Source organism: Engraulis encrasicolus, chromosome 10, assembly GCF_034702125.1.
Source record: "Engraulis encrasicolus isolate BLACKSEA-1 chromosome 10, IST_EnEncr_1.0, whole genome shotgun sequence".
Lineage (NCBI taxonomy): Eukaryota > Metazoa > Chordata > Actinopteri > Clupeiformes > Engraulidae > Engraulis > Engraulis encrasicolus.
In genome coordinates this window covers 17632024-17654801 of record NC_085866.1, presented here as the reverse complement: position 1 = coordinate 17654801, position 22778 = coordinate 17632024, and the positions used below count along the sequence as shown (strand labels likewise).

Sequence of the window (22778 nt, the reverse complement as noted above, 5' to 3'; positions counted from 1 at the left end):
CTCTCTCTCTCTCTCTCTCTCTCTATCACTCTCTCTCTCACACACACACACACACACACACACACACACACACACACACACACACACACACACACACACACACACACACACACACACACACACACACACAGCTTGCATAAATACACAAATATTAAAACATACACTCAATACAAAAAATACATATTGCACATTGCAGTAAACATATAGCACTCATTGAGTACTGTACAGCCATCCATGTCTCTGCACAATTGCCTTATGGGTCGTTTATGCACTCCAGTCACCGATGATGATCTCTTTCAGTGTATGCTTCTGTTTGGTGTTGAAGAGCTGGATGGCCCTTTGGACAAAGGACTTCCATAGTCTGTCTGTCCGGCAGGGGATAGCACAGTCTGTAGTCTGAACAAACTTCTCTGATTGGCCAGAAACAGGTGCAGGGGGAGACTGTCATTGTCAAGTATGGAGTCCAGTCTGCTCAGGGTCCTCTTCTCAACAGTTGTAGTGAGAGCCTCCCGTTCCATGCCCACCACAGACCCAGCTTTCCTCACCAGCCTGTCTAGGCATCCAGCATCCTTTTCCCTAATTCTACTACCCAAGCAGGCAATACTATAGGACAGGACACTAGCCATGGCAGACTGGTAAATATCAGTAGGAGTCTGTTGCAGACCTTGGAGGATCTCATCTTCCTGAGGAAGAAGAGCCTGCTCTGACCTTTCCTGTAGAGTGCAGCTGAGTTAGCAGCCCAGTCCAGTTTATGTCCAGCTGTACTCCTAGGTACTTGTATGGTGCTGACTGTCTCACTGTCTCCCCCTCGATAGAGACCGCCGCCAACGGTGGGGTGGTCCTTCTGAAGTCAGTCACCATCTACTTGGTTTTGGTGGAATTCAGCTGCAGCTGTGTTTTGGCACCATCTGAAAAAGTTATCCACCAGTACCCTACTCTCCTTCCTGGCAATCATTGATGCACCCCACAATAGCTGTATCATCTGAGAATTTTTGCATGTGGCAGGTCTTTGTGTGGTAATTGAAGTCGGATGTGTATATGGCATACATCCTTATTATTATTATTAGTAGTCGTAGTAGTAGTATTATTAGTATCATCATCATCATCATCATCATCATCATCATCATCATCATTATTATTACTATTATCACTATATTCACATAATGGAAGTAGGCCAATGCAAGACATCTGCGGCCCTTTGGCTAATAGGCTATATAGGCCTAATAAAACCCAATGTGTCCCTTAGTCCAAAATAATTGCCAACCCCTGGCCTAGGCCTACTACATCTATTTCAGCCCTGTTGTATGATCAAGGCACTGTATGGTTAAAGTCATAGGTCTACTTATGGAGAAAAAGCCATTGCATAGTGGAAATTTTATTTAGTAATCTGACATTTCTCCGAGTCTTTGCGCTTGTGAGGTATGACGTTTTGATTGCGTCATTTTTTTCACTCAGCCAATTGGTCACTTTTTGTTCCATCGGGGCCACTGAGAGTTTACGGATGAAAAATATGGGTGGAGCGAGCATGTAGGTTACTGGTCTGTGTTCGTCTAGCAGTGCTGCTGCTGCAAGTGTTGTTGTCTTGTAAATCAGACGGAAGAGAAAAGAGCGTTTTGAGCATTGAAACCGAGTTGAGTTAGGGGTTCGATGGTTATCCTGGTGCACAGTGTTAGGTACCTGCAGTTAAACTGAAAAGGTGGGAGTTTGATCATGATCAATGTATAGAGCGTAAGGTTTTTGCTAACGGCCTGATCTCGCGCTTTTTGACAGCCGAGTGCTAGCCATAACATAGGGGTCGTAATTGGCGACTGGCTTGCTAACAGATGTTCAATGCATTGTCTTCCCTGTTGACCATGTGCATGAAGCTACGTATTACTAGAGATGGAGGTACATGCACCCAAACATTATCATTAATAAAAACTTAAATTACTTGGTGGAAGGAAGTTGTGTTGAGTTTAATCAGCAAACCTAGAGAGACGCTGCAAGTTAGCTGACAGTTCCTTGCTAGTGAAGTAGTGGCTAACTGAATAGCCCTATTGCGACCTTACCCATTGGCATGCTAAGCAATTAGAACATAATCAATGAAAAGCAGATAAAGTTATCAAATCTCCGTGGGACATATACCGGTTATCCGGGAAATTGATTTGGCAAGTCTGCTTATTACGGTTTTGTTCCCACAGACTTGACAGAGGTGAACTCATAGCTGTCCCCAGATAAACAAGATGATCCCGGACAAAGCACCAGGGGAAGATGTATTTCATGCGAGCGGAGATTTGAAGAAAGAGGCTCATGTAGCCACATTTGAGAAATACAAGGACATGTATGTGAATTCGATTGAGAACCCTGACGGTAGGTTTCTATTTTCATCCATTCGGGGCAAGAACTTTCACTCAGTCCCAAGGCTGAGTTAACTAGCCAGCTAGTCCCCTTGCAATGACATGGAAGGGTCCCCCATGTCATTCGAGGTTCATTCATTTGCACCCTTCCGTATTATCATATTTTTTCGGCGCTTCTTCACCCGCCGTGCCGTTATAAATGTGGTGTAATAAATAATAACTTACAGCAGGTCAGGCACACAGTGGCAATATTAACAGGCTCGAAGTTAATGGTATGTCAAATGAAGCTTGTAGTTCTGTCAGCCAGCCACTGGTATAAAACAACAAAAATACATTGACGTGGAAGTAATGGGTTTCTATTAGCGACATTTGTCTTACCAATGAGAATGGGAAAGATGTTGTATATTATGGCTAAAATTATTATTATTATTATTTGTTTGTTTGTTTTATAGAGTTCTGGGGTGACATTGCTAAAGACTTCTTCTGGAAGACAAAGCATACAGGGCAGTTTCTGAACTACAACTTCGATGTCACTAAGGGAGAGATATTCATCAAATGCATGGAAGGGGCCACTACCAATATCTGCTACAATGTGCTGGATCGCAATGTGCACGAGAAGAAACTGGGCGACAGAATCGCTTTTTACTGGTATGTGTGCAAGAAGCAAATATTTTAAGGCATTGTGTCATTTCCTTTATGGACTTTGGACTTGACTGAAGGTGTTGTTTTATTCTTCCTGCCAGCTCAGTTTAGATTTCATAATCACCTGTTTGCCTGGTCATTTATCTTCACTGCACCTTACACACCATTGTAGATTAGATTGCCATAGGCCTATTGATTGTCTTGATGATCTCGTTCATTCATTTTTTTTATAAGTTTTCTTATATTTAAACATCACACCAAAGGTACTGTGCTGCAGCACAGGATTTTTTGCATCACCAAACAAGACATGGCATTAGGTGGCAGTCTCTACTCTCTACACTATGCCACATTTCAGATGTAACTACCCCTGTTGTCATTTTAATTAGATGCCTTCATCTTACACGTTGGCTTATTCAAAAATATATTCTAGTCTTATTATAGTTTTGACTCTTCCTGAATCAGTGCTTGTAGACTTAAACCCTCACACCATTTTTTTTTTTAGATAAGACAGCATTACTTATTACTTTGTGGATGCGCTCTCTTTCCTCAATTGAGCCACTGTGCTGATAGTCAGTGGTGTCGATTGACTAAAGCAGGCAATTTGATAGGGGACAGAAGCCACTGATTGTTGTACACTCCTCCCCACTAGTGATTTAGATAAGGTATCAGTGGTGGCATGAGCACACATTTAAATGATGACACTGAACAGCACAAATTTTGAACAAAATGATACACACTGCCTGGACCTCTAAGGAGCAATTTAAATAGTTATGCCAGCTAGGGTGAATCATTTTCTCATGTGACATGCGTGCTAAAAGCTAGACTGAGTTGCATCCTAAAGTCACTGTTTTGTCTGTATTATGCCGCAACTGAATGGGCATTTGGGCTTTCTTTTGCTGTTCTGATTGGACATAAGGCAGCTAATCTGCTCTTAGGCAGAAGTCATAGAAATATACTGGCACCTTTGCCTGTGCTCCTGTCTTTTATGTGTGGAACTAAGTGTGTGTGTGTGTGTTTGTGTGTGTGTGGTGGTGGTGGTGGTGGTGGTGGTGGTTGGGTGACAGCTTTTGGCTGCTTCCCCCACGCTCGCTCTGGTATTGGGCAGTTAGGCCATCAGGAGCAGTGTTGCTGTGTAAACAGCTGATATGGGTGGTGAGGGTAGAAATTTGTGCTTGGGATGCCATGACATTCTTTGCCTTAATTCTTGTGTGTGTTGCAACATCCCAAAGGGCATTGTTTATTTCAACCAATTGTCATTAGTAGAATGCACGAAACAGAATTGAGCTTGGTTAAAACAGGCCTTGCTCTGTGTTTGGAACACAGGGAAGCATGTGTCCTCTGCACTACGCCCATGTATTCTGCTGCCCTGAAAATGCAATTGCTGTTACAGCAGCAGCAGCGGTCCAGGCAACCAATCAAAGGAGGCTTTGTGTTGGTGAGAGAGATTACGACATCTCCTTGTAACGGCTGAAGTTACTCCATCAAGACATCCCTTCCCCATGGCAAGACTTGGGTTATAAAGCTGTAGACTCTGGTGGCCTGCTGGATGTTGATGCAGAAGATCTACATTTGAAGTGTTTCGTTGCAAAATGATGTATTCACTATTTTTTTTTACTTTTGCATTGTATTATTGGAAATGACTGTTCAGAAGTCCTATCATCTATGTGTGAATTCTTGCCATGCAAATACTTGATAACATACTTTTAAGACCTATATAATATGCATTTTGCAATACAATGCAATGGAATGCCCAATACAAAAATATCAATTTCCCAAAATGTTCCAAAATAGATATACATAATTTTGCAACAAAGCTCTTCATTTGATGTTGAGTGTGCTACCCTGTGCTTTACTGACCGCTACCAGCTACCATGCAATTGGGTGTACGTATGTCTAGGTGTTTCTACCAGTAGTATGCAATGCCTAGGCATATAAAGGTAGCTTATATTATTCATATCCAAATAATAGTTGGCAGTGCTGCTCCCAAATGCAGCAATTGATGCAATGCATTCCTACATTTTGTTGCATCGTTTGGAGTTTCAGTTTATGCGTCAATGGGTATCGTATTTGAATGTGTTTTGTTGTTGTTGTTGTATGTACTTGTGTGTGTAAAGGGCACACATACAATGTTTTAAGACTTTTTCATTTTAAATGACTTGTACAATACCCAGGTTATTATGTTGGTATCTAGGTAACTCTTGGCTTATTGTGAGTCCTGCATTGCTCTAGAAATAGAGGGAGGTCCTGGATGACTCTGGGCATAGCCAACCTCTGCTCTGGACTCGCTGCCAAGAGCCACATAAATTTCTAGACAAATGCACCAGGGAGCTTCCAGTTAAAGCGATTGCTTCACCCGTGTTGCAAAACCGCACCCGCAATAAGCCAGTAGTAAATCATTGTTGTCTCCTCCCTGCTAAACAGCACAATGTCAGAAATGTCACAGAACGTGTTCTACAGTACTTGCCTGTAACACTTGCCTATTATATTAGAAAATTAGCACCCAGATTTATCAACAACAACATTAAAGAAATAGCTATAGCAATATGATTCGTCTAGCACAGTATTATGAAGAACTTTCCTTCATGTGCTGAAGAGAAAAGATAAGAAAAAAATATACTGTAGAAAGTATTATAAAAAGTAAAAAAAACGAACTTTTGCCACAGGCAGTTGAAAATAAAGCTGTTTTTACATGATACAACATTGTGATAATAATCCAAATATGTATCGTTGACCGTCTGCTCATAGATATTGTGAATATTTGTATTTGTCAACAGGGAAGGGAATGAGCCTGGAGATGAGATGAAAATAACATACAGAGAGCTTCTGCAGCAAGTCTGCAAGTTTGCCAATGTCCTCAAGTCCCAAGGTTTGTGTGTAGAGGGGTGATGTGATTTGTCATGTTTTTCCAAACTAGCACAACAAAATAGTTCACTGCCATTAAAATGCTACAAGTAACCTGGAGCCTGTAACATAGTGCTACTGTATTGTGATTGGATATGCTTAAACATAACTTTTTTTTTTTTTTTTTAATTGTTGTTGGTAAAATATTTCTGACATGACCTGCCTGACGTATTTCCCTATCCTGGTCATCCCACAGGTGTGAAGAAGGGGGACCGCGTGTCCATCTACATGCCCATGGTGGTGGAGCTGGTTGTGGCTATGCTGGCCTGTGCCCGCATTGGAGCAGTGCACTCCATTGTGGTAAGTGGCCTCTTAAATCTACAGCGGTGTACAACAGTGAAATGAACCTGGCTCTCGCAAGATCTGTTCTTCACAAGTTCCGCAAGGCGCCATTGCCAGAAACAATCGCTTCAGGATAACGTCAACGGCAATGCCACCAGGCGATCCTGATTAGTCGACTTCATTCCTAGTCAAAGCTCCCCAAATAGTGATGCTCACGAGACCTTTGAGTAGACCTCTTGAAGCTGCCCTTGGGGAAGCTGTTCTGAATTACACAGATCTGGTGAGAGCCAGGCATATTAACACTTGGCTCAAAAGTAGATGCAACCCGACAGAATTGATCATTTTTCCGGTAGAATATGAGGAATGAGGCAAAACCTTGAGGTGTGTGTGTGTGTGTGTTTTTGCGGTTCAGTTTGCTGGATTTTCTGCAGAGTCCCTGTGTGAGAGAATCATGGACTCGCAATGTTCATTGCTCATCACTGCTGGTAAGTAACAATAATCAGAAGGGAATGCCACAACCAGCACAGAACATTTTATTTATTCCAACTGATAGGATTGTGTCATACAGAAAGAAAAAGGAAATATTGGTGTTATTTTTTTAGTAAATTAGAGTTCTGACAAAAATAATCATTTTGACATTTGACCTTGATTTTGTTTTGTCCGAAGGTTAAAAGGGCTCATCTAATGGCCACTGTCCATCTTGTCTGAGTAGTTGCTGTGAATTAATATTTTGACAGTAATTATCAAAAAAGCTTTGATCTAAACTTTGAAGGTGATCCGATTTTGGGAGCTCACTCCTCAAACTGCACTCCTCACCACAGTGTGGATTTGGTGAGCAGCTAATCTGCTTAGCATCAAACCCCATTTAGTTGAGGGGCTTTGGTTTTGACTGAAGGGTGGTCATGCCTCATTACTGCCCTCCTTTACTGCAGGCCGCTGACTACACATTAACTCTGCATTGCGTGTCAAACAGTTTTCCCGCTGCTGAATGTTTAGGACCTCACACTGCACATGCATCTTACATGCATCTCACATGCATCTTATGTTTTGCTTTGTACAGTAGGTGTGATTGGTTGTATATGTACTAATATTGTTTCTCCTTGTTGGGTGTCCCGTCCTCTTCCATTCTCAGATGGCTTTTATAGAGGAGATAAGCTGATCAACCTGAAGGTGATTGCGGATGATGCTCTGCAGAAATGCAGGGACAAGTAAGAGCTATGCAGACACTCCACTTACCATACCCTACATAACAGTCTGATGTAGTTTGCAAGATATTGCGCAACACGTTGCAAAATCATTATCTATGGCACTTGTTGAGCTTTTGAAGTGACAAATTAATTTTCATTCGTCTCTCCCTTTTAATTCCCAACCTCGCCCACCCACTCCAATCTGCATGCATGCACACACACAGGGGTGTTTGTCTGAAAAAGTGCATTATGCTCAAGCACCTGTGTAAAGACGAGGCTGCGTCTCCTGGCTCCCAGTCCCCGCCTGCCAAGCGACCCTGCCCAGACCTCCAGGTGAGAGCCTGCCCCCTCGCCTCCTTCCACATTCTCTTCTCTCGGGCTCCACGTTTGTTGTTTAACACTATTTCGTTGGCCTTTTTTTGCCCATTTTGTTTTCTTTGCCACCAAACTAACTTCTGTAACAACCTTTTCCCTAAATGTACATATACATGTTTCTTTATTTTTATATGTGTTGTTTTATTTTGTGACTTGTGACTCTTTTCTTGTTCTGTTTCTGTATGCAAGCCTTCTGTTTTCACCTTAATTTGGGTTATTGTTTGGTTGCAATACACCCCTGACATGACGGGTAACATTTAAGACTGGGGGGTTTGATGCCATAGACCCTTCACATGTTCACAGACGCTCTCCCTGGTACTCGAGACCACATGGTCTGATATCACTGAGGACGTGTGTCAGCATGCAAACTGGTGCTATGTGTTAGATCCTGCATTTTAAATTGTTACCATGTGACCCTCTTTCTCCCCCCCTTTTTCCAGTTTTGTGTTGAAATAACCTTTCCATTAACCCCTTTTCTAGCAGGAGAAACAGAAAGAAAGAGTAACGAGGGTCCGCCCCGCTGCACAGGTATTTCACATAGACCCTGTTCTTCCACTGTGTTATTTTCTTGTCTTATGTTGTGTATATTTATGTATTAGGGGTGGGAGAAATACACAACTTAAATATTATCAATTAATCTATTTTTTAATTGTCTATATTTTCATCAAATTGTTTTATTTAATTTACTTATTAATTTTTTTGTTTTATTTGAAATGACAGCAACTTGGCAGTAAGCAATTATGTAGCACAAAATGTACAGGAACTGTAGAAACGGGAGATATCCTCCGTGCTCCTGTACTTCACAATCTGATGCGCCACGGGAAAGGACTAGTAATAGCAGGCGAGGAAGAGTCACCAGAGCATCTTCAGATGTGGAAAAATGACTGTGTTATTGGACAAGTGCCAAAACGTTTCAGCAGAGTTCAACAGACTCTGAAGAAAACATGACAGCGTGGAAACGTTAGTCTTGGCACTTGCCTAATAAACAGTCATTTCTCCACATCTGAAAATGCTACGGTGTACAGGAACTGTATTTTGTTAGTTAGAGGAAGTTTGTGTTGTCATGGGGATGAGCAGTCTTTGGGTGTCAACGGTGCAGGAAGCCTGAGCAGAGCAGGGGAGATGTCTAGTGGTGAACAGACCAGTAGTTAATGTTGCCAGGATGAAATGGTTTAAAATTAAATTTCTGCTAAGCCAGCTGAGTCAATGTCAGTGTACATAAAGGAAATGAAAAACTAAACTTTACAAGAAGTTATATTAAGTGTATGGGAAGGTAGCAGTAGGATCTAAAACAGCCAGACCGTAGTAGAGGCTTGTAGAACACTTGCTAGTTCTGTGCTCTGCAATTGTTACATGAATAAAATGAGTTCATATTTTTATTAATCAGTTAATTTCATTGATATTAATTGTTATTGTGTTAATTCCCACCCCTAGTATATATTTTCACAACATCGGGCTCACAGACAGCTCACACAATGTTTGGCTCTCTCAGTCTCACTGAGTGTCTTGTTTTCTTGTCTGTCCTGTAACACCTGTCCCGTCTGGTCTCCAGAGCATCATGGCTGGTTACCCTCACTAGCTCTGTTCTCTACTCTACTTTACAAACTGATTATTTGACACAGCCCAAGCATAGTTAGTGTCATGCATGTCCTATACAGGACCAAAGTGTGATGTTAAAATACCACCTTTCTTTTACCACACTGGTCCCAAACCCTGACTTGTGAATATTTTTGTATTATTAGTATTTATATGAATGATGTAATAATGCTGATCATCCTCTCAATCAAGATTATAATATGATTAGAGTCCCACTTGACCCCTACTCTGTTGCTCTGCAATGCTCTATATCCATGGCCAGTGCATTTTTTACAAACCATCCAGCCTGTGTCAGCAACACTTTTTAGTGAATAAGAGCTTTCTGGTCTTGTTTTGTTGTCTCTGTCTTGGATTTAGGGATGATTCCACTGAATCACTACATTTTCATCTTTAGAAATTTTGGACTAATAAATTGCAATAATGCTGCATTGGTAAATGTCCACTACTCGCTTCAGAAAGAAGATGGCAACTAGGGTGAACCCTGTGCCACGTCAGTGCCAAGTGATCTAATCAAATGTAAATTGAATGGGAATGCAGCGCATATGTGTGATCATACTATACAGTGGTGCTCATATGTTTACATACCCCAGCAGAATATACGCTTTCTCTGCGATTTCTCACAAAATATGAAGGATTACACAAAACCTTTTTTTTCACTCATTGCTAGTGACTGGCTTAAGACATTTATTAGCAATATTCTGTGTTTACTCTTTCAAAAGCATGATCACAATCCAAACTACCCAAATGACCCTGTTCAAAAGTTTACATACCCTAGTTTCTGATGCTGAATATGGCCCTGTTTAACATCAAGGACCGCTCTAAATTGTTTGTGGTAGTTGTGGATAAGGCTCTTAATATTCTCAGATGACAAAACAGCACATTCTTCCTGGCAGAATGGTTGTTTCCTATAATATCTTAAGGTGTCTTGCTGGAACCTCATATTTGAGGTTTCCCCTGAGTGGCTCAATGATGTTGAGATGAGTGAGATGGTCGCTCAAAAACCTTCATTTTATTCTTTCTGAAGCTAATGACGGGTTGATTTGGCTTTCTGTGTCAAAATATTGTCATGTTGGCAATGTTGGAATTTCAATTCAGAAATGCAATATGAGAGGGTTTGGTTGGAATCAAGCCATTGGGCAAGGGAATCATTGCACTGCAATGATCGTTGCAAGGGACATTGTTCAGGAGGCATAGGACAACCAAAAAATAACTTCAGGTGAAATATAGGACAACATGAAAAAATGTTTTAAACTGTACAGCAAAGAGGCACTTGAGGAAAGATGTTGGCGGTTGCCAGGAGAAAGCCATTACTACAAAAATGCAGACATGTTATTTCGCATATGATACACCAAATAGCATAGTGAGAAGCATCAGAATGCTTGTGACAAAGTCATTTGGAAAAATGAGCTCAATATGGAACTTTTTTCAGCCACTATTAACAGTACCATTTGGAGAACAGTCAACAGAGCCTATGATGAAAGTTACACCATCCCTTCTGTGAAACATGGTCATGGACTACTGATGTCAATGGGGACATTTGAGTTACAAATACACTATACTTTTGGTCCATACTCACAGAATGATGAATACATTGCCCTGTGAAAAATACTGGAGGAAACTTGACACACATCAGCCTTGAAACTGCACATGGTCCATTGTTTGGACATGCCAACATGACAATATTTCAACACAGAAAGCCAAATCAACCCGTCATTAGCTTCAGAAAGAATAAAATGAAGTTTTTGAGCGACCGTTTCACTCTCCTGATCTCAACATCATTGAGCCATTCAGGGGAAACCTCAAATGTGAGGTTCCAGCAAGACACCCAAAATATTATAGGAAACAACCATTCTGCCAGGAAGAATGTGCTGTTTTGTCATCTGAGAACATTAAGAGCCTTATCCACAACTACCACAAACAATTTAGAGCGGTCCCTGATGTTAAACAGGGCCATATTCAGCATCAGAAACTAGGGTATGTAAACTTTTGAACAGGGCCATTTGGGTAGTTTGGGTTGTGATCATGCTTTTGAAAGCGTGAACACAGAAAATTGCTAATAAATGTCTTATGCCAGTCACTAGCAATGAGTGAAAAAAAGGTTTTGTGTAATTCTTCATATTTTGTGAGAAATCGCCAAGAAAGCGTAGGGTATGTTGGGGTATGTAAACATATGAGCACCTCTGAAATGTGCCATTCACAGTGTAAGTAAGTAAGATTATTGGTATAGCGCCTTTCACAGACAAAACAGTCACAAAGTGCTTTACAGGTTTTGATATTAACTGTACAATTATGCAATTTAATAAACAATAGTTGCCTATATCTACTGTAAGGTTGATGATGGGCGACATGTTAATTTAAAATTATGCATGTTCTGTTATTGCAAGGATTTTATGGTCGTTTATTTCTCTGGGACGCAAAAGTGTAACAATTAGGAAGTTGCATGAGGTACCCCTTAGTTGGCGTCTTCTGTCTGAAACGAGTAGTGGACATTTACCAATGCAGTATTACTGCAACTTATTTATCATTAGTTACTGTGCTTTGTCTGATCTGAGCATGATCTTTTCTTTCTCACTCGCCCTCTGAACAAAACCTAACCTGCAGTGTGTAGACATTCACCATATGTTTCTGCATTTTTTTTTGTCATTGTTAGTTACCGTTGTCTTATCTGAGCATGTACGTCTCTCTCCCTCACTCTCTCTGTTTTAATGTTTTTCCTTTCCTCTGGTACTTAAAGTTGGCTCGGCTAGACAATGGAGAATATAATCAGAACACTCTTTCTGGTTAGATCGAGTAGTAGTTGGGTAGCATTGATCATAGCTGCACAGTTTGCGTTTTCCAGGGACTGTTCTTTCAGTCGTTCTCCTTGTGCCCTCCTGGGCAGACATAGAATTAGCAGATGGGTGTTGGCCATCAATGAGCATGCCATCAATAACAGATCAGAAATATTTCCTTTGTTCAGTTTTTGCTTTGGAAATCAAGTCTTGTTGTCGCTGAAAATGTACAGCCGTACATTTTCTTGGTGTTCCAAGCATATGCATGGCCATTGTCACTCACACTCTATATCTCTCTCTGTCACAGCCGAACACACACAATAACCCCCGGCTGGTTAATTCTGTGTGGAGATGTTGAAAGTGTGGTGTTCTTGTGAACTCTCTGTTTCTGTGTCTCCATTGCGTTGTAGGTGTCTTGGAATCCGGAGGTGGATCTGTGTTGGCACACGCTGATGTGTGGAGTGTCGGATGAGTGTGAGCCCGAGTGGTGTGACTCAGAGGACCCCCTCTTTATCCTTTACACAAGTGGCTCCACAGGGAAACCAAAAGTATTACGCACCCCCTTTTTCCTCCATATTACACCAGCTTAGCTTCAGACACCCCACTCTTTTATCACCTTCCACTCAATCACACTTTCTCCCAAACCCACCCCAAAACTCTACTCTTGTAAGTCTGACTGCCTCAATAGGTCTTCTTCCGAGTAATTGCATGGTTTTAGTTTAAGATTTTAAGCTTTTTTTTGTAAAGAAACTTATGGAATGTACGTACTGATGTGCTGCAGCTTATTCCAGTAGCCATTCTGTCCTTATTTGGGATTTATGCTAATTATACCTCTGGCCTTATAGTGTTGGACCTGCCTTCCCGTTTGCTGCCCCCTATTTCTGCCATTTCATAGTTGTACAGTCGCAGCTTTCAAACATAATGTCATGTTAGTTCTTCCATCCTTTACCATCATCCCCTATTCCAACCTTAAGTTGATCTTCCTCTCCGTTCTTTTCTCTCTCTCTGTCTGTCTCTCTGTATTGGCCCTCGTCTCATCAGGGCGTGCTGCATACAGTGAGTGGCTACATGCTATACACGGCCACCACCTTCAAGCTGGTGTTCGACTATCAGCCGTCTGACGTCTACTGGTGCACGGCGGACATCGGCTGGATTACAGGCCACTCTTACATCACCTACGGCCCTCTGGCCAACGGGGCCACCAGCGTTTTGGTGAGGGAGGGAGGGAGGGAGGGGGGCAAGTCCCATTTTAAACATATGAATGTGTGTATGAGATCTACGTTTGTGTTGGTGAACATGGTAAAAGGTGATTTCACGGAAAACAAAAATGCCAAAGACAATTTCTCTCGTCTGTTGTACAAAAGTTAAAAGTAGTTTAAAATGGAACAGACATACCCCAGCTGTACATGACATGTGGCTTTACCTTTTCATTTTCCCCAACCCAGTTTGAGGGTCTACCCACCTACCCAGAGGTGAGCCGCATGTGGGAGATTGTGGACAAGTACCACGTCACCAAGTTCTACACCGCCCCAACTGCCATCCGCCTCCTCATGAAGTACGGCAGTGAGCCTGTGCAGAAGTGAGTTCAGGAAAGAGGCAATGTTTCTAACTTTGTCATTTGTTTGTATGCCTGTTTGTATGCATTTGAATGTGTGTGTATGTGTTTCTGTTAGGGGTGGGTATTGGCAAAGGGTTCACGATTCGATGCGCATCACGATACACATGCCACGATGCGATTCTATCACGATGCATTGCGATTCATGTACTACTGTGATGCATTGCGATATTTACTTCAGTAAATGTGTAAAATACAGTTTATTTGTCAGTTGCTGTGTAGCTTTCTTAAGTCAGTTCATTCTATTTAAGCATTCTATCATCTGGGAGAGAGCTTACATCACAACAGAAATATCACCTATTCTCTACTGAACAATATAACCCGTGGCAAATCGAATTTTATTGTTATCAAATAATCAATTGTCATGAATCCATGCAGTATATTGAGAAAATAAGTATCACGATACCTTGTCATGAATCGATGCATTGTATCGTGAGAGTAAGTATCACGATGCATCGATATGACGATTATTTTGCACACCCCTAGTTTCTGTGTGTGTAAAAAGGGCATTGAGTTCTAAAAGTACAGGGCCTTAATGTTCTTGAGTCCAGAGTTTTGTTTTGTGTGTTCCACAGATGCAAGCGAGACTCCCTGAAGGTTCTGGGCACGGTGGGTGAGCCCATCAACCCTGAGGCGTGGCAGTGGTACTACAACGTGGTCGGGGAGAGGAGGTGCCCTGTGGTGGATACCTTCTGGCAGACAGAAACGGTTAGAAATGGGCACACTATTTAGGGGGACATCATCTCTCTCTCTCTCTCTCTCTCTCTCTCTCTCTCTCTCTCTCTCTCTCTCTCTCTCTCTCTCTCTCTCTTTTGCTCTCCCCCCTGTCTGTTCTTCTCTGTCCATAAGTCTCTCTCTTCCCCAACACACAGACAACATACTTTTTGTTTTGTCCCAGTTGTATTCCATGTGTCCTCATTATTGAAGGTGTTTCATTATTTAGATTCTATGGAATATTTTATATTATAAAACAGCATTTGCCCAAATGTAATAGATTTGTTCTAAGTATAACACTTTAAATAGGAAGATCATCTTGTGTTTGCGGACTAAACAAAATGGCGACAACAACCTGAATGATTCGGACATCGACCTTTACAATTATGCCACAACGCTCAATAATGGAGAGGTCAAGAAATAGTCTTTTCCACATAAAATGTATAGATTCTATCCTCGTTAATTTATTAAAGCTAATCAGACGTCTGTCAGCTGTCAATGTCAACGCAGAGCTGACGGACAGCACGAGTCGGAAAAAAGCACCTTTCAATTGTGACTCATCGCTCTGCTTTTACTCACGCTTCTGCTTTTGCTCCCTTTGCTTTCGCTGGCCACCTGACTCTGCCATTTAAAACTGATGCACAGAAAATAATGCCAGTTAGACGAACCACCTGTATGTTTTGTATGCTGTTGTCAACAAAAGCCATTCAATGATCATCTCTGCAAGAGAGTGGTGCCTGTCTCCAAGTGAACAATGAAATGCCAGGAATCTCTGCTGAGTAGCCATCTCTGTGCTCTATTATAAAGTGGTCATGGACGATTTTCTCAAAGCACAGAAACTAAATTTTGGTCTTTAAAAAACTTGAACTTGCAAAAAGGGGATCATCTTATTTAGCATCGTCTTATATTTGGGCCAATATGTGTGTAAGAGATGATAAATCACTATGACTTGGGGGGTGCTGATCTAAAAATATGATGACCCAAATGTTTTGTGTGTGTTGTAGGGTGGACACGTGTTGACACCACTTCCTGCAGCCACACCCATGAAGCCGGGATCAGCGGTGAGTCTTTCCCCTCCTGGAAGAGATTCCTGATTTATGAGCGGAAAGTGACTTCATCAACAAAAAAAAGAGAATATGCTGAATTAAACGTAATCTCTAATACATGTTATTTTGAATAGTGAGCGCACTGCGCAGTTCAGCTAAGAATATGTTCCTAAGAATGTTTTAATGACCACCCAGATATGGACCCAGTGGTGTAACAGCTATTTGTTTCCCCCTTACAGACATTTCCATTCTTTGGTGTAGTTCCTGCCATTCTGAATGAGTCGGGTGAGGAGCTGGAGGGACCAAATGAGGGTTACCTAGTAAGTCTACGTACTCTCATATCTTGAACTGGTATTGTGTGAGTATGTCAGTGAGCATTGTGTACCACTCTGTGAGTTTCAAGTGTAATGCCTTTTAGGAGTGATTTTGCCAATGCACACACTGCTATAATTGTGTGCTTGTACCGATTCTCGGATCCGCAGCATGTGTCCGAAAAGTGTGTCCTGCATTTGCAGTCAGACGTCCATTATAAAGTTTGCTGATGGCACTGTGGTTGTGGGCCTGATCAGGAACAATAATGGACATGAATGCCTGAAACAAGTGGAGGGACATAACACAGTGGTGCCAGGTCAACTATTTGGCACTAAACGTCAGGAAAACCATAGAAATGATGGTGGCCTACCGAAAACAAAAGGAGAACTCCACTCCCAACTGCAATCTGATCATCCTGTAGAGATTTTAGAAAGTTTAAGATGCCTTGGGGTACATTTCAGTAATGACTTGTCTTGGACAACAAACATCAAAAAAAAAAAATCCCAACTACGATTGTATTTCGTAAACCTGTTGAGGAAATTCAGAGTTTCAACACCCATTCTGAAATCCCTCTATGCATCAGCATCAGTGTCTTAACATTGTGCATTACAACATGGGATGGAAACTCCATATTGTGCGACTAATGCATTACAAAGAGTCTGCTGAGCCGTGTATCTGTGCACCTCTGAAGGATTTATACACAAGGAGAGTGAAGTCCTAAGCCCAAATCCCATCCTAACCATGGACTGTTTAGAAACTAAAGTCTGTAAGGAGTCTCTGCTGTCTTAAGGCAAGGACATAAAGACTGAGGAAAAGATTCTTTCAGAATTATGAACTCATAGAACGCTTAATAGTTGAACCCCCCCCCCCCCCCGCACACTTTTTGTACAGGCCAATTCAATTTGCTGCATGCTTCACAGAAGTGGCTCTATGCGTGTGATAATAAGCTACCCTTGTTCCCTTGTTTCCTTGTATCCATTGTATCCATTGTATCCTTCTACAGTACATTACCATTACCTTTGTGCCTCGTCTTCTCATTTATCTGATTATGTACACAGTATGTAACCATCACAACACTGTTATACTGTAGGTTCCGGTTCAAAATTCCCTAAACCCTTCCCACAGGTGTTCAAACAGCCATGGCCTGGTGTGATGAGGACGGTGTATGGGAACCAGGCCAGGTTTGAGACCACCTACTTCAAGAAATTCCCTGGCTACTACGTCACAGGAGACGGTGAGCTTCTTTTTTTTACTCTTGCTTTTGTACAGGGACCACCCCAGTAGCACATGTCTTAACATCATTTCATAGGGCAGGGCCAACCGGTAGGGCACTCGCCTGCTATGCAGCTGACTCGGGTTCGATTCCCGGCCCGGGTCCTTTGCCAACCCCTCCCCGTCTCTCCCAATTCGCTTCCTGTCCACCTCTCACACTTTCCTATCAAATAAAGTCGAAAAACACACAAAAAAAAGAAAAATCCTTTAAAAAAATACAGCAGGATATACCACTCAAATTTTACAGTGGAGACAGGACTGACAGACTTCCTAATTGTTCTTCCAGGGTGCCGGAGGGATAAGGATGGATACTACTGGATCACCGGGAGGATAGACGACATGCTCAATGTGTCCGGTGAGCTGTGCTGAAGTTGTCTTTGCTCTTGGTACCGATTGTGAGGTAGTTAGTAGTTGAATTGCAAGGGTGATACACACACTGATGAGCTCCCATTTATAAATCCATTCATCAGTGACGTCTTGGGCCTTTCTTTAGACCGTCTGAGGTGTGTGCATTATCCTTGCATTTTTACTCGAACTGACGCCTTGATTCTGAACCATCTGAAGCTTGAGTGATTGGACTGTGTGTAGTTTAGTAGTTGTTTGTCAAATTTTCGTTCACTGAGCACCTTCCAAACAGATGGTATTCTACATTCCACTGTACATTACAGACATATTCTGTCTCTACATATGACGTCTCTCATGATTTCAAGGCCACCTGTTGAGTACGGCGGAAGTGGAGTCGGCGCTGGTGGCCCATGAAGCCGTGGCGGAGGCGGCAGTGGTGGGCAGGCCGCACCCCGTCAAGGGCGAGAGCCTCTACTGCTTCGTCACACTCAGAGATGGAGTCAGCTACAACCACACGCTGGAGGCCCAGCTCAAGCAGCAAGGTCAGGACATCATCCTTATCCACAATGCATTAGATTTGGAGTTTTGAAATATATAACTGTTGGACAACTCTGAAAACTCTAACTCGAGTTCAAGCAGTAAGGTCAGTACATCATCCTTATCCACAATGCATTAGATTTGGAGTTTAAAAAATATATATAATGTATAAATATATAACTGTTAGACAACTCTGAAAACTCTAACTCGAGCTCAAGCAGCAAGGTCAGGTGCCCATGGTGGTGGAGTGTAACAAGTTCAAAATAAAAATCTGAAACAAAGTCATGGGCCGAACTCAAATTTACATTTTTAAAAAAGACTAAAATTGGGCAAATAAAATGACACTGCGGGCCAGATCTGTACCCCGGGCCTGAGTTTGACATCCCGGGTCTACAGAGCGCTTGGGTGGTTTATTGTTTTCAATCATGTCTAGCAACCCTGGGATCATAGGGATGTGGTAAATGTAGTAATAGATCTGACCGAGACCTGTCGAGACTTCAAGCACTGTGACAAATGAGGCATCCACTGATCATCATCCTTATTGATGATGCATTAGATTTGGAGTTAGAGTTTTCAGAGTCGTCTGCTATACAGAGAGGCTCCCTCCGAAATGCATTTGCTATTGTAATTTAGAATTGCCTCTAACTGCTATTGAATTGCTGATTATTGTAATAATTCAATCCCTGGCAAAATAAAGTATGGAATCAATCACCTGTTTTGGAGGATGTTATTTCAGTTGCTTTTAATTTTGTAGAAAAATGCAGATCACAGACATGACACAAAACTGAAGTCATTTCAAAAGGCAACTGTATGGCTCTAAGGCTAAAAGAAAGAAAGAAAAAACGATTGTGTTAGGAAGTAATGGTAACTTTTGTACAGCATGCATAAGGTAAAAAATATGGAAAAACTCAATTCCAAGGAACAAATGTGGAATCGTGAAAAACAAACAAACAAAAGAACACTTCAAGAACTTTGTTGCACCAGCTCTCCTACATATTTTTTTTCTTCGGAATTTAGTGATTCCATAACAGCTGTTTTTCTTTAGTGTTTCTTAAAGCCAGGTAATTACCTTTGAAATGACTTCAGTTTTTTGTTTTGTCTGTAATCCGCTGTTCTTTCTACAACATTATAACGACTGAATGAACATCAACAGCTGATTCCATACTTTTTGCCAGGGGTTGTAATATGATCTATAGTAACAACTAGAAATGCACTCAGAGAGTGCAGACCTCCGCCAAGGAAGGACATTTGACTGTTACACCCTATTTTTTTTTTTCAAGTGTTTCCCCCTTCTTAGGGCGCGATCACACCGGACGCGGGTTTCTGCCTACAATCCGCGATGCGCGTCCAGCTGATTAATCAGAACTGACCACACCCAAGCGCGGATCCACTGCCTATTCGAATGCGGTGACTAGGCAACGTAACGACAACTGTCACTCGCAACGTAGCCTAACCGATGGTGTTGTGTCATTAAATGATGTGAAAACATACACAAAATGCTTTGTCCATTCATCTATGTAAAATTAATAGAAGACGAGCTCTTTCCTTGCTCTCCTAACGTTGGATAGGGAATCTGATGTGAATGTTGATAACGGTCTCCTATCGAACATCTGGAAATCCGCCGCGGGTTTTCCGCCTTGAGTTGAACTTTTTTCAACTCGATCCGCCCGGTGCGGAGAGGCGGAGAATCCGCAACCCGCCTTGCGCTGATATCAGACGCGTAATCCGCTCATTTTCATTGACAAACAATAGAATACATCCGCCTCCTACTGTAAAATCCGCGTTCTGTGTGATCGCGCCCTTATTGTGGAGTTAGAAACTGGAATGTCAAAATTTGCCCTGTCCCGCAATGAAGATTTTATTTTTTTTACGGATCGTGATCCAGATCACCACCAAAGTTTAAACTTGTTCCTTTTGTCATTTCCAGTAACTCCACAGTGTTTCTTCCAAATCCGTTCATAACTTTTTGAGTTATCCTGCTGACAGACAGACAAACAAGCAACAAGTCTTCCAACAAGTTGTGTAGGACAATGCAGATTGCTGCTGTAAGCTTTCTCTGAGGTCTGATGTGGTTTCTCTCCTACAGTGAGAGAAAAGATCGGTGCCATTGCTACGCCTGATTACATCCAGAACGCACCAGGCCTTCCCAAAACAAGATCAGGTAAATTGAATGACTTTAAAAAAGTTCACATTGTCTACTGAAGAAATGTGTGTGGGTATGAATTTATAATTGGCAAATGGAGTGTTGATATAGGACTTTCTAGTAGTCTTATTTCGAGTAGGTCTTGTTACTGAAAAACCTGTTCTCTGCTCTCCCCTGGTGGTCTCTTACCTGCTCTTTACCTAATCTTACCTAATGAGTGAATCTATGTGTTTGATGTGGAGTAATGTATGTGTGGTGGCATAGCTGGGTTAATGAGAGGGGATGGTAAAAGTTTGTGGAGGAGAGGAGTATATGGATAATATACAGTATGTGGATGGATGAGGATGATTATGTGTACATGTAACTGGTGTCTATACTGTATGTATGTACTTGTATATGCGATCTGACTAATGCTGATCCTGATGGAACTGACCTGTCTGATATGAAAACAAATATCCTTATGGGGCAATAGAGAGTCTAATCTAATCCTCTTCTCTGGCAGGTAAGATCATGCGGCGCGTGCTGCGTAAGATCGCCTGCAACGAGCGCGACCTGGGCGATGTGTCCACGCTGGCCGACAGCTCCGTCATCGAGCAGCTCTTCCAGAACCGCTGCGGCACAGCGGTGTGACCTGTAGGAGGGGGCCAGCCCACTACAGCGGCCTCCAACATCCAGTAGGGACTGTGGATGCCGCAGGGAAGGGAAGGGACGAGGAGGGATGGGATGGGAAGGGAAGGGGAGGGTGTAGTCTATAGGAGGGGGTAAGGATGGGATAGGGTATGGTAGAGCTTTAGACGTTTGGGTGAGGGATGGAACGTGGAGAAGAATCCCTTGAGATGTATAAATTACATGTTGGAGACCAGACTGCCAGGGAAGCCTGTGACCTCTTCAGACAAGAAAGCAAAATCTTAAGTTAAAAAAAAAAATAAGACTAAGAAGGAAAAAAAAGCTAATGAAAAGAAATATCTAGGACCTGAATGAGGGGCAGGAGATCTGTATATTAGAAATATTTTCATTTTAAACCATGTTTTTTGCTTTTGTTTTTTTTATAATGTTCCCTTGATTTTTTTTGTAGATTTGTTTTACTTTATTTTTGTCCTTTGTATCCTTGTCTGACATAGGATTCTCAATTCGCTTGACATCCATTTTCATCGTAATGAACGGAGCCATGTCTCTATCCTCTAAGGAGCTGACCGTTGGGACACTGCTTAGACCGTTTTGTGTCATTCTGTGCAAGAATGATGCAACTGATATGTATTTACAGAGAAGGAAAGTGCTAAACATTGTGCAGCTTATTTCTCCCCACCCATTTCTTTATATTGCTTTTTGGTGGTCATAGGCACGTATGATGCTTCATAAGCCATTTTTACACTGGAACCTAGGTTCTAGACTTCATACATGTTAATAAAGGTTGACAGAACTTGTTTGGTACGGTTTTCCATGATCAAGTTTCTTCAACTGGGCCGTCAGTGGAGTGAGCAGCTGCTGAGAGGGGTAGCGAAACGGGGCCATCTCTGTGTCTTTCGCAAACACACATGGTTAATAACACAAACGGAGAGTCCTCATTAGAACAATAACAGTAACTTCTCATATGAACTAAAATGGCAAGGCAAGTCGTCTGGAATTGTAGCCTGGATGTTGACAGACTGGACTTCTAGTAGAAGTAACTGCATTGCCTCTGTCATGTCAAAGTGCAAAGCTCACGTACCAGGAAGCAAACTAATAGCAGACATCCCGTGTTCCAAAGACTACTTTCATGGAGATGTCTGAGCGTTCCTACCGTGCTAATATAAAGATCCCTATAGGTAACTGGGTGGGGGAAAAGTTCTCAAGTCAATGTGCCAACAGCCAATGTGGAAATTGAGTTTCTCATTGAATCGGATGTGATTAGTAGAATTTTGTAAAATGTCCCAGACAGTGTATTTGTCCTTTACATTTGAAGCATTACACCTGTTGTTTTCCTCAAGGGCGCAAGTACCTTTTCTACTGGCCATTGCTTCAACACAGGGCAATAACACTATTAATAACTGTTTCAGGGAGGCCTTGAGCGTTTTTTAATTGTAGGCTCTCACACTTTGGAAAGTCTGAACTTTGTTTTTGCTTTTTGCTCCATCAAAAGCTTGAGTCTACTGTCCACTGTATGATGACTTCCACAAACACTCTCAGACAGACTGTTGCACACACACACACGCACACACACACACACACACACACACACACACACACACACACACACACACACACACACACACACACACACACACACACACACACACACACACCTTTGTCCTTAAGTTTCTCTGGTCTGCCTGAGTTTTCTTTTTGTGTCATTGTGGTTTCGTTCACCATGTATATAATATGAAATGCTGTGAGGTGTCTCCACAGAAGTGCTCCTCTCATCTTGAGATTCTCTATGCTTCACCTCCAGTAACCCTCAGCCTTCTTGTCAGTAAAGTGATTCCTCTTTAGAACTTAAAAAAAATGTTCTTTTGAGTTTCATTGCTTTGAATAGATACATTTTTCCAGTGCGTTATCTTTTGTTATCGATATAAGTGCTTGGGATAAATCACTTCTGAAGCAGTGTCTTGGAGTGATGGAGAAGTGCAGGACAGGTGCAGGAAATGTTTTTCATTCACCCCGATGGTTTTCCTGAACTTTCACCGTGTTTGTGAGGGCGCAGAAACAAGCAAATATGAGCAGCACA

The 22778-nt window shown here is 42.0% G+C and overlaps 1 protein-coding gene across 3 annotated transcripts; it reads left to right on the top strand.

The window, feature by feature from the left end:
* The first annotated feature begins 1526 nt into the window (after positions 1–1526).
* On the top strand, positions 1527–20786 carry acss2 (acyl-CoA synthetase short chain family member 2). 3 transcript variants are annotated; one of them, XM_063208243.1, is made up of 20 exons: positions 1527–1696; positions 2181–2349; positions 2789–2984; positions 5753–5844; positions 6076–6179; positions 6574–6646; positions 7294–7369; positions 7573–7681; positions 8207–8251; positions 12501–12638; positions 13132–13302; positions 13536–13669; positions 14281–14413; positions 15424–15480; positions 15705–15785; positions 16903–17011; positions 17336–17404; positions 17760–17936; positions 20018–20092; positions 20577–20786. In XM_063208243.1, exons 2-20 carry the CDS (start codon positions 2223–2225, stop codon positions 20702–20704), a joined length of 2094 nt encoding a protein of 697 aa, XP_063064313.1. In that variant the 5' UTR covers positions 1527–1696; positions 2181–2222; the 3' UTR covers positions 20705–20786. The 3 variants fall into 3 exon arrangements, with proteins under 3 accessions (XP_063064313.1, XP_063064312.1, XP_063064314.1); XM_063208242.1 differs by having other exon boundaries at positions 8204–8251; XM_063208244.1 differs by lacking the exon at positions 8207–8251.
* Positions 20787–22778: the final 1992 nt, after the last annotated feature.